The sequence below is a fragment of the Helianthus annuus genome, chromosome 6 (genome assembly GCF_002127325.2).
Source record: "Helianthus annuus cultivar XRQ/B chromosome 6, HanXRQr2.0-SUNRISE, whole genome shotgun sequence".
NCBI classification, from domain to species: Eukaryota; Viridiplantae; Streptophyta; class Magnoliopsida; order Asterales; family Asteraceae; genus Helianthus; species Helianthus annuus.
In genome coordinates, this window is record NC_035438.2 from 14,840,873 (window position 1) to 14,856,368 (window position 15,496).

Consider the following 15,496-nt stretch of genomic DNA (forward strand, 5'->3'; position numbering starts at 1 on the left):
TCCAAAAAAAAAAAATTTTTTTTTTAAAAAAAAAATTTTTGGCTACTAAAAGTAGCGATTTGAACATAAAAAATAGTAAAAAAATAAAAAAAAAAATTAGATTTTTTTTTGATTTTTTTAGATTTTTTAGGTTTTTTGGGGGGTTTAGTTTTTAGCATTTTAGCTTGGGGGGGGTGGGGGGTTTAGGTTTTTGGGGGGTGGGGGAGGAGGGTTTAGGTTTTTTGGGGGGGGGGGGGGGGGTTAGGTTTTTTTTAGGTTTTTTGAGGGTTTTAGTTTTTAGCATTTAGCTTGGGGGGGGGGGGGTTAGGTTTTTTTTTTGGGGGGGTGGGGGGTTTAGGTTTTTGGGGGGTGGGGGGTGGGGGTTAGGTTTTTTTTAGGGTTTTTTTAGGTTTTTTTTAGCTATTTTAGCTTGTGTTCACATTGGTTCTCGCGGTTCTCGCAATAAAGGTGGTTCTCGCATGAAGCTTACCCTGTATATATATATATATACTAGCCATTTACTCGCGTGATGCGCCGGGAAACATATCACTTAGGTTGGTGAGTTAAGGGCTATATACGGGGCGGTTCGGTTTTGAGCCATAACCAAAACCAAATTCACGATGCAACGGAAAACACAACACAGACAATTGGCTTTCATATACAAACATTGTACATAGTCCCCATTGATTAAAAATCACAAGTTTCTATTATGCCAATACAAGTTTTATTAGTTTTATCAGACCTTTGGGGATATGTTGTATAGTACTTTTGTTACTTTAACTCATGTAACAAAGTTTTGTGTTTTGTCTGATAATAGTATTAAACATATACCAATAAAATCAATGTGAATTCATAGTATCTAATGTATTTGGTTATCTTTTCGTTAAACGTGTCCCCACAATTATCTTTTCGTCTACTAATAGTAATATTAAAAAGTGAATATGAGGCGGTTACATATGTAGTTAGATGTGAAACTTTACAAAGCCTACATTGTTTTGTTAAAAACCCATTAGCATGTAATTTAATATCTCAATCTTCATTAAATTCTAACATTAAATTCTAGTCATTTACCCGCGCGATGCGACGGGAAATATATCACTTAGATTGGTGAGTTTAGGGCTATGTACGGTTGGGGGAGGGGGGTGTTTATAGTTAGTTTATCAATCACTTCGTAATTTACTGTATAGTACGCCTGTATCGTTTTGGTTCCTTAGAGTATTGGTACAACATTCGATATAGCAATCCAAAAAGATATGCCAAATGGGATATTCACAACTTGATTTTAATGTAAAACGTCAACCATCCAACTTGCACTTTAAATGCTAAAACCTCTTTTAGTTACTTGTTCGAAAATTTAGTTTAGGGAATATATATGATCATATCTAAGAGTAATTATTTATTAAAAAGATAAATATGTTGAACAGGAGTCCTGTATCAACGTAACCAGGTCTGTTTCAGTCCACATAAAACCTATCAACCCAACCAGGCCTGTTACTAGCACAATAGGACATTTAACTGTGTAAACATCACGATGTTATTTGACTTGCAAATAACCTCTTCACATATACTATTGTCAAATTCCAGTTAATGTAATCACGTTTAACACACCAATTAAAAATGGACTAAAAAATTTGCGGGTCAACCTGGCTCATACAAAAGATTACCCATTTGAGCCGTTACACAACTCGCTTGACCCACTCCTTGTACCACTTATACGGTAAGGGGGGGGGGGGGGGAGAGAGACTTCAGAGTTCAGCTTTCTAGACATTAGCTATAGTTTCCAAATTACTGTCGCTTTTTTCCAAAACTTTTCTGATTTCTGTGTTATTCGCATTAATAAGCTTAGGACCATCTTTGAATGACACCATAAAGAAAGGATTAACATAAGACTCTGCAGCCAATAACAGGGCATCTAGAGCAGCGTTATGACCCTCTGGTGTATTATTATCACTTTGTGAATGTAAATCGGATGCCACCCGTCGAAACTCAGTGGCCCACAACTCACAATCTGCAAATTTCATTTGATGTAGGCATTCTGCATGCAGCTCAGAGTACTCAATATTGGCCATTTTTTTCTCAACAAACTGTACTTCTTCTGCGTTGCTTGGATCTGAGGTTGTTTGATCCGAACCACACGAAAGCACCATGTCCCGTACTTCAGGGGGTGCAAAAAGAATGCTTACATCATCAAAAGTTTGTAGCTTGACATCATCACTATCATCTTGGTCAATAATCTTTTCATTAACAATAATCTGAAAATGTAGATGAAGTACTCTCAAACCTTCTCAACAGATCCTCCGTCGTATGTACCTAATCGGACCTATCTCCATTAGCAACCCCTATGGTACCCAAAGCTTGTGTTCGCCGCCGGCGGCCGCTACCATCACCTGAAATCACCTCATCAGTCTTCAACAACCTCAAAACCATAAAAAACACCAAAAATACAACCTCAAAACCATAAAAATACGAAATAATTGAGTTACCAGGTTTAAGTATACCTCCACGTATGCTTCATTTCTGTTTTTGACCGACATTGACCTTGTTTAACCCAATCCGTTTGTACACTAAGTTGATCAGCTTTGACTGAGTAGTCTCCGGCATTGACGCGTCCACACGTAGTCCTATGCTGCGATTGAAAAGCATAATGATAGTCATAAGAACAGGAAACAGTGAGATTCTGCATTTTCATTTGAATTCTAAATCTTACCGGGTAACCCTTTAACTTGTATGTAACCCATGGTAAGATTTTTTAAGCACTTGTATCTTTAAATTACTTCTAGATTGTTATGTGGACTCCCTGCGTGTATAGGTGTATACAGAGGTCATAAAACTAATAAAAAAATGGGTAAAAAAGAATTAGCAAAGGGTTGCACAAGTTCCTTGGATATGGTAGCCAAAAGCGCACCATGAATATAAGATCTGTAGGAATCTAGCCATGAAAACATGCTCACATACAGTGACATTATCAAGATCGTTTAACGCGTCTTCAAGTGCGTCGTCACCCGCTGTAAGAACCTCCTGGATCTCGTTAGTCAACACGTTAAGTTCTCTTTCTTTTTCTTTGTAATTTTCCTTTAAAGCTTCATTGCACTCTGTAATGGCGGTCAAAAAGCTTAGGGAAATGTGTGGTCCAGAATGCTTCTCAAGTTTCTCAAATAGGGTGGACTTCTCTTAGGATCCCTACCCTTTATTGCGAGAACCAGTGTGAACACAAACAGTAATTCCTAAAAAAATCTAAAAAACACCCAAAAAAATTAAAAATTGCTATATTTTGTTAATAAAAAAAATAAAAAAAAATTCGAGTAACAGTTATCCATGCACATGTACAATGTATCATTTCTTTGTCATTCCGTAATTCGTTACAAATAATAGTCAATTGCACTTTCATTTACACTACCACGTGTAATACACTACTTTTTACGTTAACAATATTAGAAAGAGTTAATTACATAGTTAGTCCCTGTGGTTTGCACAAAATAACATACTTAAGTACTAATAGTTTAAAATCACCTTTTAGGGTATTAACTTTTAATTTTGTAACGTTTAGAGGTATTAACTTTTTGGGTATTAACATAGTTAGTCCCTATGGTTTGCACAAAATAACATACTTAGGTACTAACAGAATGTGATTTTAAACCTATAAATAACGTTAATACCTCCAAACGTTACAAAATGAAAAGTTAATACCTTAGAATGTGATTTCAAACTATTAGTACCTAAGTATGTTACTTTGTGCAAACCACAGGGACTAACTATGTAATTAACTCTATTAGAAATGCACATGTGCATCTATATGTATCAACATGAAATAAGGTGTTTTGGTACACTACTTTCTCTTTCATCTATCATTCCATCCATAATACACAAGCATGCACATGTGCATTTTTGTCATTTCTTTGACAAATTCCGTAATTTATTACATATATTAGACAATTGCACTTTCATTTACACTACCATATGTAATACACTACTTTTTACATTACCAATATTAGAAATGCACATGTGCATTTATATGTATGAACATTAAATAAGGTGTTTTGGTACACTACTTTGAATACACTTTCCCTTTCTTGTATCATACCATCCATAATACACTACCATTACCTCCTACCATCCATAATACAATACCATTACCTGCTACCATCCATGATACAATACCATTAACAATATTTTCACTTTATTACATGTATGTAAACACCATTTATACCATCCAATCAACATATTACATCATAAATTGACAACTATAACGAAACCATCAACCACTAGATATAACTAACCAAAAAAACATATGTATATGGGCCTACTTCTCCATTCAAAATCACAAACTTTTTGTACCAAAACACGTTATATCATGGTTATACCTAATGATGCACATGTGCGTTTTGAATATTGATAATGTAAAAAGTAGTGTATTACTAATGGTATTGTAAATTAAAGTGCAATTGTCTCTTCATGATAACGTATTACCGAATTTGTCAAAGTAATGATACATATGCACATGTGCATGGATAACTGTTACTCGAAAAAAAAAGTTTTTTTTTTAATTTTTTTTTATGGTAACGAAATATAGCGATTTTTTTAAAAAAAAAATTTTTGAGTGTTTTTTTTTTATTTTTTTTTAGATTTTATTTTGTGTTCACATTGGTTCTCGCGGTTCTCACAATAATGGTGGTTCTCGCATGAACCTTACCCTATATATATATATATAGTGGAGAGTTCAAATGAGAAGATTTTTTTTGTAAGAACAAAAAAGAAGAAGTTTCAACCAATAAAAATGGTTCATTTTACTTCATTTAATATTTGCATTTAATTTTAATATAAGGGTATATTGATAAATTTACATAAATCATTAATTTGTATTCTTCCAATTTAATAACTAACTAAATTAAATTTGTAACTCCTTTTCAAAATATATACTTTTTCCAAATTAAAAAAAAAAAACTTAATATAAGTGTAGAATAAATTACTTGTTGTGTAAGATAAATTACGAGTTGTGTAGGATATATTTCGAGGTGTGTAGTATATATTTCGACTGTGTAGGATAAAATTCTATAATGTGTAGAGTATATGTAAGGAAATTTTGATATGTGTAGGTTTTGTAGATTATATCTAGGATAATTAATGATTAGTTGACTAATTAATTAAAGAGAGAAAAATTAATGATATGAGTTATAAATGAAATAGTATTTTACCAATATGTCATTTCTTCTTTTTCTTCTCAAATGAACCTTCCCCTATATATATATATATATAGAGAGAGAGGGGAAGGTTAACGTACATTATGGCTTAACGTACATCACGTACGACATGTAATTACGCACGTTATAACTTAAAAATCCAAAATCACGCATGTTGAAACACAATAATCACGCATATTGAAAACATTAATCACGCATGTTATATAACAAATCACGCACGTTGTTGTACGTGAAGTACGTTAAGCCGTAATGTACAATATACTTTATATATATATATACATATTCTTTACACAAAAACAAAAAAAATTATAAAAAAACAACCCACCTCAAATCACCACAAAACAGACAAAAACACATAATCAAACAACAAATGAGCACCATAAACCACAAAATTAAAGAAACAAAACAAACAACTCACAATTCTCCTCGGGAAGAACCAAATGGCCACTTGAATTCAGAGTTAGCATAACCATCATCTCGTAATCCTTTCATCCCTGGGATTTCTCCTTTTACAACTACTTCATTTGTTTCCGCGGCCGTCCCAGATGTAATTATCATCAATGCCCAGCAGCCCAGCTACCTCCAAACAAAGCTTTAAAACAGCATTCTGACCTACACCCAACTCAACCCACAAATTAAAATGGCTAATCTACAATTCTTGGTATCTTTCTTAATCAAAACAGAACCACCCTTTAAGAATTGCCAAAAAGCATCAAACTTTGAAGAACATTTCACCAAATCAGTGGGGAAACCTTAATTTCATTTTACCATTGTTACAAAGATCCAAGAATGACGGGATTTTTATAAATAAATAAAAAGAGTTAAAAGACAAACCTGGAACACCACCAACAAATTAGATGCGTGAAAAGTGGGAAGATGAAGATGAAGATTTTGATTCCACTCTGATATTGTAGATCAATAACACATCTTTTTTTCTTTTGGATCCACAGATCCAAATCCAGATCTTTGAGGGAGAGAGAGAACGAAAATGAAAAAGGGGCTGTCAATTTGAAATTTGAAATGAAATTTAGGGTTTTGTTGGGCGCGTGTTTTGTGTGAGCGAGGGTATAATGGGAAATGTAAATGAATATTGTGCTTTAGAGGTTGTACATTATGCATTAAGGGAAGTGGCAAATTACCTTAAGTAGTCCTTCCTATATGCTTTTATATATAGTATAGATTAGTCGCTCCACTTATCTTGAATTACGCACAAGCGAAGTGGCAGAAGCATGACTAGTGATGAAATTTTAGTGGAAATATCCATCACTCACCACACCCAACAATTTTTCTCACACAACATTTTGCAACTTCTTCACATGATAGTGGCCACGCGTTGTCGGATTCACACGTGAAAACAACCACCAGCGGTGGTGTTCCACGGTAATCCACACGTGGTGGATGGATGATAACGGGGCGCCCCGTCCCCCTAATAGAAATGGCTACAAGTAAACCACCAAGGGGTAAGTAAATAAGTCATTATTTTTTATGTATGTATGGTTGATTCAGTTAACCTTACTATTTTATTTTCTTGCTCTATGGGTATGTCAAATGACTGCTATATTTAAGGTTCCAGTCAAAAAACAAATCCCGGCAATTCTTGACCATCTTTCGGATGATTGTAAAAATTTCATCATACAATGCTTGCAGTGGAGTCCGTCAGACCGCCCTACTGCCACTCAACTTCTTGAGCACCCGTTCGCGAATAACATGGGTTCGTCTGAAAGATTGATTGTATGCCTATTTATTAATGGAAGTTATTGTTTTATTGCCTGTTTGCAAAGTCGAAATAATGTGCCCAACAGCAGGGGGCAAAGTAAGTCTTTTCACTGCACCCTCTATAGTTATAAGGTTTTTTCTTTTTTTGTAAAAATTGTTGGTATCAGTTGTAACGGGTTCCCCGGACCATGATAATTGAGACCGAAGATTAGGACAATTGAATACATAATCACAACAAACACTGCACCACTTCTTCATGATCAAACAAAGACAAAAACTGAATTTATAGAACTAACCGAAACAAACTGAACTTGAATAACTTGAAACTGTACGTACAAAACTTGCATTACAATGTTTGAATGTTGAGACCCTATTTATACTTGATGAACAGGTGTGATGATGGAGAGTCGCGTTGCCTGTGTCGATTCCAGGATAACCGTTCATACGGTTATATCCCATACACAAACACCGTTTCATAAACAATCCCAATACTAAACATACATAACCCTAATGGACTTCTAACTAATAACCAAATGTTTAATGGCCTTAGACCCAAACCGAAAATAATAAACATAAACAATAAAGTCTGAACCAATAACTAATAAACAGAAATTGCAAACGTCTTTGAACTTCGGATGGCTTGATTATAATCTTCAAAAATCAATCTTTATCTTTTAGATGTTAAACATTTATTCTTGATATTGGCAGGAAATTGCCGTTATAAGTCATTTACGACATCCAAACATTGTACAGTATTATGGATCTGAGATGGTAATAAATCAATTTCCTAAAATCAATGCACCCCATTTTCTTCTTTATTTATCCTTTTTCATTGATTTATGATAACATTTTAAATATTCTAAAGATTTGGTATAAACAGGTGGATGACAAACGTCGTATATATTTGGAGTATATATCTGGTGGGTCTCTTCGTAATATCCTTAATGAGTATGGCCCATTGGGTGAACAGGCTATTCGCAGCTATACTCAGCAGATTTTATCTGGACTCTCTTACTTGCATGCTACCAATACGGTTTATACGTGAGTTTTTTTTTTGTTGTATCTTATGCTTTAATGTACTTATAATGCTAACAACATCACTTTTATTATGTTTACTAGTTCATATAGGGACATAAAAGGAGGAAACATATTGGTTGATCCTAATGGATGGGTGAAATTAGCGGATTTCGGGATGGCAAAACATGTAAGTCGTATAGATAACTTGCTAGGGATGAGCACGGTACCCGTTCGGTACCGGAAAAACGAGAAAAGTGGATACCGGTACGGTACTGGTGTTTTACCCGTAAATACCGGTACCGAAAAACGGGAAAGTAGGTATCGTTCTGGTTAATGCGTTGGAATGTTTTGATTATACCATCGAAATCGTTCGTTCTGATAGTGACTACACGATTCTTAGAGAATATTAAGTGCTCATATGGTTTGATTTACACAAATCGGTTCAGTGTTTTGCAAATCGGTTCTATTATTTAACACACAATGTTAGCAATCTGACGTTTGGTCTCTTGACTTGTTGCATTTTGCAGTTGTCAGGACCAAACGACAGATTGCTAACATTGTGTGTTGAATAAGAGAACTGCTTTGCAAAACACTGAACCGATTTGCGTAAATCAAACCATATGAGCACTTGGATAATCTCTAAGAAACGTGTAGTCACTATCTGAACGAAAGATTTCGATGGTACAATCAAAACATTCGAACGCATTAGACTTAGAGTAACAAGAACGATACCTACTTTCCCCGTTTTTCAGTACCGGTACCGGTATTTACGGGTAAAACACCGGTAAACACCGGTACCGTACCGGTATCCACTTTCTCGTTTTTCCGGTACCGAACGGGTACCGTGCTCATCCCTAGCAAGTTATCTATAGGACATACGTGTTTTGCCATCCCGAAATCCGTTAATTTTACCCATCCATCAGGATCAACCATGGTTTTAAAAAAGGCCGAGGCGTCCGTACTGAGGCGCGCCTCGAGGCGGAACGGAGCAAAAACGCGTATGAGGCGGCGCCTCAGGGACAGAAATAATACGTACGCCTCAGTGGAGTGAGGCGCAAGTTTCGGTTCGAGGCGGAACGTATTTGGGCGAGGCGTACGTTTGTTTTTAGGCACAAAAAATCGAACTGGAGTTGAGTATAAAACTGCCCCACGCGGGCCCGGGTTTTTCGGAGCTGCATTCGTGTCCGCAGGTGCGGGCACGCATGAGTTCAACCAAATTTCAGCTAAGAAACTCATTTTTGCACCCCCCCTGCGCGCGGGTAGGACTTGTGGTAAAACATGTCATAAAGCTACAATAGAGTAGTAAAGTCTTTACCTTATAAACATCCACTCACTTTGTCCCCACACCAATGTGGGACAAAGTATTTACCACTTTTTGAGACTTTTATTCACACACCCAAAACTTACAACATGTAAGTCTTAAATTTTGCTACTAACTATTAGCTCCATGATCTTAAATGGCATATATAATAGTTTTTCTTTTAATTTTATATGTGGAATCTTATTTATTTCCAAAATATAACATATTTTTTATATTTCTTTTCTCTATGTGTGCTTTTCTTAAATAGCTTTTTTTATGTCTAAGTATTTGATGAAATTTGAATCTTTTTTATGTTTTTAACTACTGAATTTGATGAGAGAAAACTCTTTTTTTGATGTTTAGTAATTATTATTTTATGATATATATAATTTTAATATTTATTTATTAATACCGCCTCGGCCTTACGCCTCGTTCCGCCTCGATACTTACGCCTCGTGAGGCGAAGGGAAAACGCCTCGAAACTCGTTTCCGTTTTTTTAAACCTTGGGATCAACCAGTATGTTTCCTCCTTTTATATCCTTATATGAAGTAGAAAACATCATAAAAGTGATGTTAGCATTATAAGTACATAAAAGCATAAGATACAACAAAAAAAAAACTCACGTATGGACCGTATTGGTAGCATGCAAGTAAGAAAGTCCCGATAAAATATGTTGAGTGTAGCTGCGAATAGCCTGTCACCCAATGGGCCATACTCATTAAGGATATTATAAAGAGACCCACCAGATATATATACTCCAAATATATATGAGGTTTGTCATCCACCTGTTTATACCAAATCTTTAGAATATTTAAAATGTTATCATAAATCAATGAGAAGGGATAAATAAAGAAGAAATGGGGTGCATTCATTTTAGGAAAATTGATTTATTACCATCTCAGATCTATAATACTGTACAATGTTTGGATGTCGTAAACGACTTAAAACGGCAATTTCATGCCAATATCAAGAATAAATGTTAACATCTAAAAGATAAAGATTGATTTTTGAAGATTATAATCAAGCCATCCGAATTCAAAGACGTTTACGATTTCAGTTTATTAGTTATTGGTTCAGACTTTATTGTTTATGTTTATTACTTTCGGTTTGGGCCTAAGGCCATCAAACATTAGGTTATTAGTTAGAAGTCCATTAGGGTTATGTATGTTTAGTATTGGAGTTGTTTATGAAACGGTGTGTGTGTGTATGGGATATAACCGTATGAACGGTTATCCTGGAATCGACACAGGCGACGCAACTCTCCATCATCACACCTATTCATCAAGTATAAATAGGGTCTCAACATTCAAACATTGTAATGCAAGTTTTGTACGTACAGTTTCAAGTTATTCAAGTTCAGTTTGTTTCGGTTAGTTCTATAAATTCAGTTTTTGTCTTTGTTTGATCATGAAGAAGTGGTGCAGTGTTTGTTGTGATTATATATTCAATTGTCCTAATTTCTGTTCTCAGTTATCATGGTCCAGGGAACCCGTTACAACTGATACCAACAATTTTTAAAAAAAGAAAAAAAAACCTTATAAATATAAATGGTGTAGTGAAAAGACTTACCTACCCTAGCTCTTGGGCACATTAATTAGACTTTGCATCATCTTAGATTAAAGTCATCTCCTTGATCGCACACATTTCTCCACTTTCACTGCAGTTCATAAATCAAATAAGTTAAACAGTCAAGAATCAATTAAGTGAAAAAGTCAAACAATGAATGAAATCAGTCAATATACTATTATTTAATCACGAACCTGTTGAAACCAAGAAAAACACGTCCATACGTGCCACCACCAAGCAACCGACCCTTCTTCCAGGGTGAACCATGGCTAGCCAAAAGGTCAGCCCGACCCGGAATTTTGGAACCGTTGGTGTGGTTCCAGTTGAATACGAGGGTGAATGCGGATCAGTGTTGGACATGGTTCCACTAAAAATGTGGATGAAGAAAGAAGATCGAAAATGGGGTTAAAAGATTAGAACCTGAAAATGCCAAAAAAAAATAGAGCATCAGCAATAGGAACTTGCATCTAAAGCCGCAAACAAAATAACTCACCGGAGGAAGAGGGTTGTCGCCGACGGGCCTGAAGAAAAAAAAAAAAAAAAAAACTCAAGAAGGAGGAGGCTCTGTAAGATTTGTGAGAATGAAAGAGGGCTAAAGAGCCATTGCAGTTTTAAATCTCAAACGCGCAAACAAATAGAATTTGTAGTAGTGGTTCGGGGGTCTGGTGGCCGGATTCGGTGGTGGTGGGGATCAATTCTGTGGTGGTGGCTGGGACAAAGTCACTTTTGAAGCTAGTTTCTGCAACACCCCTTTGTGTGTGTCAGTGGACAAAGTTAAAGGGAGGGTTACACGCAACGTTAACATCTTTTCATTTATCATCATCGCTCTCCACTCTTATCGATGCATTTTACTTTTCCTTTTTCTTCTTCAATTGAGTTACAGGTACATAGTACATTTCATATTTGTTTTTCCAGGGGTTTAGAGCATTCTCATCCAAACCACCAAAATTTGTGTGGGGGTTTTTAAAATATAAGAAGTATAAAAAGTGGTTGTGAGTGGAAGAGAGAGAAAATTTTACTGTTTATCTGTATATTTGGGGGACACTGTTCACCCCCCTATACTTTTTAAATATATATTGAAAGTGGTTGTGAGTGGAGGAGAGAGAAAATGTAATATATATTGAAAAGGAGAGAGAAAAAGTGTTTGTTTTTAGTGTAAATATATTGATATAGGAGTTGTTTTTTAGTGGAATGTATGTATATTTTTAATGGATTGGATGTGAATGCTCTTAGAGCATTCAAATCCTGGAAATCAAAATAAGTGTATGGGGTTTTTAAAATATAAAGAGTATAAAAAGTGGTTGTGAGTGAAGGAGAAAGAAAATGTTACTGTTCATCTGTATATTTAGAGGGACACTGTTCACCCATTATAATTTTTTAATATATATTGAAAGTGGTTGTAAGTGAATGAGAGAGAAAAATGTAATGATAAAGGTATAAAAATATTATTTAAGAAGGAGAGAGAAAAAAAATTTGTTTTTAGTGGAAATATATTGATATAGGAGTTGTTTTTTAGTAGAATGTATGTATATTTTTAGGGAATTGGATGTGAATGCTCTTACACATTATTATTCAAAGGAGACTTTATATATCGGGTCGGTCTTAAAAACCTGGACCATGAAAACCCGATTCGGGAAATAACCAAACCCGAGATTGGATTTAGGGTCGTGTTTCGGGTTCTATTATATGATGTATTTGGGTATCGGGTTGGGTCGAGTATTTTCGGGTCGGGCCGGGTAGTGTAGTTTGCTCACCCCTAGTGGGGATAGTTGAGAGGAAGAAGATGAGTAGTGGATTTATGTGCAAACATATAAAGGGGGTGTTTGACCTAGCTTTTTTAATGAAGTTTGTAACTTTTTTAGCTTTTTTTTTTTTTTTACAAAATAAGTTTAATTTGGTGTTTGCTTTAGCTTTTTAAGCTTTTGCTTATTAGTTTATATAAGCTAAATTGGAGAAGCTTATTTGTGTAAGGGCGTATGATAGAAAATAAGCTATTAGCTAATTCAAACACTTAAAAAAGAGCTTATCAAATAATAGAAAATAATCTTATAAGCTACAAAAATAAAAGTTAGGCCAAATACCCCATATATATATATATATATATAGAGAGAGAGAGAGAGTAAGGATAGTGTAAAAAGTGCTCAAAGTGTGAGAAGTGTATTATAACACTATATATAATACTATATAATACCATATAAATACCATATAACAATATGTAACACCATATAATACCATATAACACTATGTAACACTATATATCATTATATAACAAATATAGTGTTATATTTGTTATATAATGATATATAGTGTTACATAGTGTTATATGGTATTATATGGTGTTACATATTGTTATACGGTATTTGTATGGTGTTATATAGTATTATATATAGTGTTATAATACACTTCTCACACTTTGAGCACTTTTTACAGGATCCTCTACCTATATATATATATATATATATATATATATATATATATATATATATATATATATATAGGGGAGGGTTTAAATGAGAACACCCATTTTTTTGTGAGAATCATGAGAACAAATCTCAGCCACATATTTATATCTCTTGTGTTTTAATGAAAAGGTTAAATTGGTAATTATACAACCCCCTTTTCCATTTAACTTAAACATCATCAGCTTCCAAATAATGAAATCACGTTATCATCAAAACCAAAATAAGGAAATCACGTATGTCTGATTCCTTCAGCGATTTCTTCATTCGTTTGATTTCTTCAACGATTCCAGGGCTTATAAAATCTAATTGAATGAGCTAATCGATCTATGGGTTTTATGGACCAGTGCTTGAATCGTGTAAGCCAGGTATCAATCGATCTCTGTTTTGAAGTTTGTGTTTAAATCGCTTGTTTTCGTTAGTTTTATACAATTGCCATTGTATATTTGTTGTTTGACTCTTGAACTTTACCTAACTGTTGTTTTGTTTTCTCAATTTTGGGTGATTTGGTGAATAAGGATTTTAATATTAGGCGGTTCTACAGACCAGTTTTGAGTCATACTCATTGTTTATTCATCATCGTGATTGTAGATTTACTGATTTTAGGTGGCTATCTGATGTATTTTTTATGACCTGTATTGAAATCTTGACAATTGGCACTTGGTTATTAGATGATGATGATAAAGGATTAGTTTTTGGTTAATTGTTTCTTCTTTTCCATTAAATGTCTTGATATGTTGAACTTAAGGATAAAATATGGGCATGGAAAAGAAAGACTGTGGTGTCCTTTCTCAATGCACACAACCTGTTTGTTAAAATGCCAAAGTGAGTTTTGTGTTTTGCTTCTAATTTGCATAGTTTAAATAAAGTTCCAGTGGTCAAAAACATTATATAAATTCAGTATCCTATAAGTTAAAACATTGTTTAAACTAATTTATTATGTTTATGTAACTGATAGTTTGTATCAAACCTTTTTTATTTTAACTGAAGTTCATTTATTCTTTTGTAATAGATCTTACACATGTGTAGATTTGTTCAGTGTCACTAGCCGGTGGCGAAAACCATATTGGTACTAGCGGGGTCTGAAAAAGCATAACTGGTGAACGAGAGCTATGATTGTTAATCGACACAAGTCATGTTTAAAGACTTTTGACATATGCTACTATTGTAAAAGACCATTTCAATGCTAGAAGATACGAGGACATATATGTATACGTACGTACGTGATACTGAAGTGAAAAAGTTGTCTGCAAGGCTGCATCGGATGGATGAGAATTTTGATGGTGCTGCAAGGATTATTATGTGTTTATTCATATTTATGTATATGTAACAGTTGATTGTACATATGTGTAAGTGTATGTTCTACAAATATGTGAATGTCATGTATTATTATGATGTTAACCTTCATTTTTATGGTTTGTTTATACAATGAATTTCGTTACATTTGAGATAGAAATATGCATGTAATAAACAAATCTGGTTCATATTTCATCACGTATCTTTGTTTGTTTTAAATATCTATTGTTGAATTACACATGCATAAATAGTTCGCTATCACATATTTGTCTCAGTTTTACATGTGTGTAACGATATACACATGTGTAAATTGCTCACTGTTACATATCTATGTATGTATAACAGATGTGCAGCTGAATTACATGTCATGTATAAACTATTCTCTATCACATATATGTGTTTATTTTACATATGTGCAGCTAAATTACACATGTGTAAACTCTTCATTATCACATTTCTCTGTTTGTAATACATATGTGCAACTGATTTACCCATGTGTAAACTATTCACTGTCATCTTTCGATGTACGTTTACATATGTACAGCAGAATTACACATGTGTAACTATTCTCTGTCACATATTTGGGTCTCTTTTACATAATGTGCAGCTGATTTACATATGTGTAAAATCTTCCGATTTATATTTTTATGCAAATATAGCAAGTATTTTACTTACCAACAAGTAGGATTTAACCAAAAGAGTATTATCCATACATCAGATGTATTCAGTTTTCCAAACAAGTCATATAATCTTTTAGATACAGTGTCAACGATAACATAGAAACAAAAGTCATAATCCTCAACACGCAGTACGCATGATAACATGAAAACAAGTCATGATTCAAAATAGAAACTAGTCTCTCTTTTCATTTTTTTGGATAAAGGGCATCGCTCGGCAAACTATATAAACACATAAAAAATAATTACACCATCTTGGGGGCATTCCCCCGTATCATCCCCAAAGC

At 34.3% G+C, this 15,496-nt stretch overlaps 1 protein-coding gene and 2 long non-coding RNA genes across 4 annotated transcripts; 1 reads left to right on the forward strand and 2 right to left on the reverse strand.

The window, feature by feature from the left end:
- Positions 1-1,830: 1,830 nt before the first annotated feature.
- On the reverse strand, positions 1,831-6,697 carry LOC110910999. Of its 2 annotated transcripts, none has more exons than XR_004860130.1 (6): positions 6,012-6,697; positions 5,596-5,789; positions 2,935-3,071; positions 2,687-2,776; positions 2,478-2,605; positions 1,831-2,366 (listed from the first exon to the last, which is right to left on the reverse strand). It is a non-coding gene; the product is annotated as an uncharacterized LOC110910999 (long non-coding RNA). The 2 variants fall into 2 exon arrangements; XR_002576648.2 differs by having other exon boundaries at positions 2,885-3,071.
- A 28-nt stretch (positions 6,698-6,725) lies between these two features.
- On the forward strand, positions 6,726-8,244 carry LOC118479499 (mitogen-activated protein kinase kinase kinase YODA-like). Its single transcript, XM_035974047.1, has 4 exons — positions 6,726-6,908; positions 7,602-7,664; positions 7,774-7,934; positions 8,013-8,244. The coding sequence occupies exons 1-4, from the start codon at positions 6,726-6,728 to the stop codon at positions 8,242-8,244; spliced, it is 639 nt and encodes a 212-aa protein (XP_035829940.1).
- A 2,492-nt stretch (positions 8,245-10,736) lies between these two features.
- LOC110909467 lies at positions 10,737-11,505 on the reverse strand. The gene is made up of 3 exons (XR_002575383.2): positions 11,271-11,505; positions 10,972-11,197; positions 10,737-10,868 (listed from the first exon to the last, which is right to left on the reverse strand). It is a non-coding gene; the product is annotated as an uncharacterized LOC110909467 (long non-coding RNA).
- Positions 11,506-15,496: the final 3,991 nt, after the last annotated feature.

Bases quoted from the DNA above. Each gene is read 5' to 3' on its own strand.
- LOC118479499 (XM_035974047.1), top strand. From the start codon at position 6,726: ATGACTGCTATATTTAAGGTTCCAGTCAAAAAACAAATCCCGGCAATT. The intron at 7,665-7,773 runs GTAATAAATCAA...TGGTATAAACAG, and splicing joins AGTATTATGGATCTGAGATG to GTGGATGACAAACGTCGTAT. The intron at 7,935-8,012 runs GTGAGTTTTTTT...TATGTTTACTAG, and splicing joins GCTACCAATACGGTTTATAC to TTCATATAGGGACATAAAAG.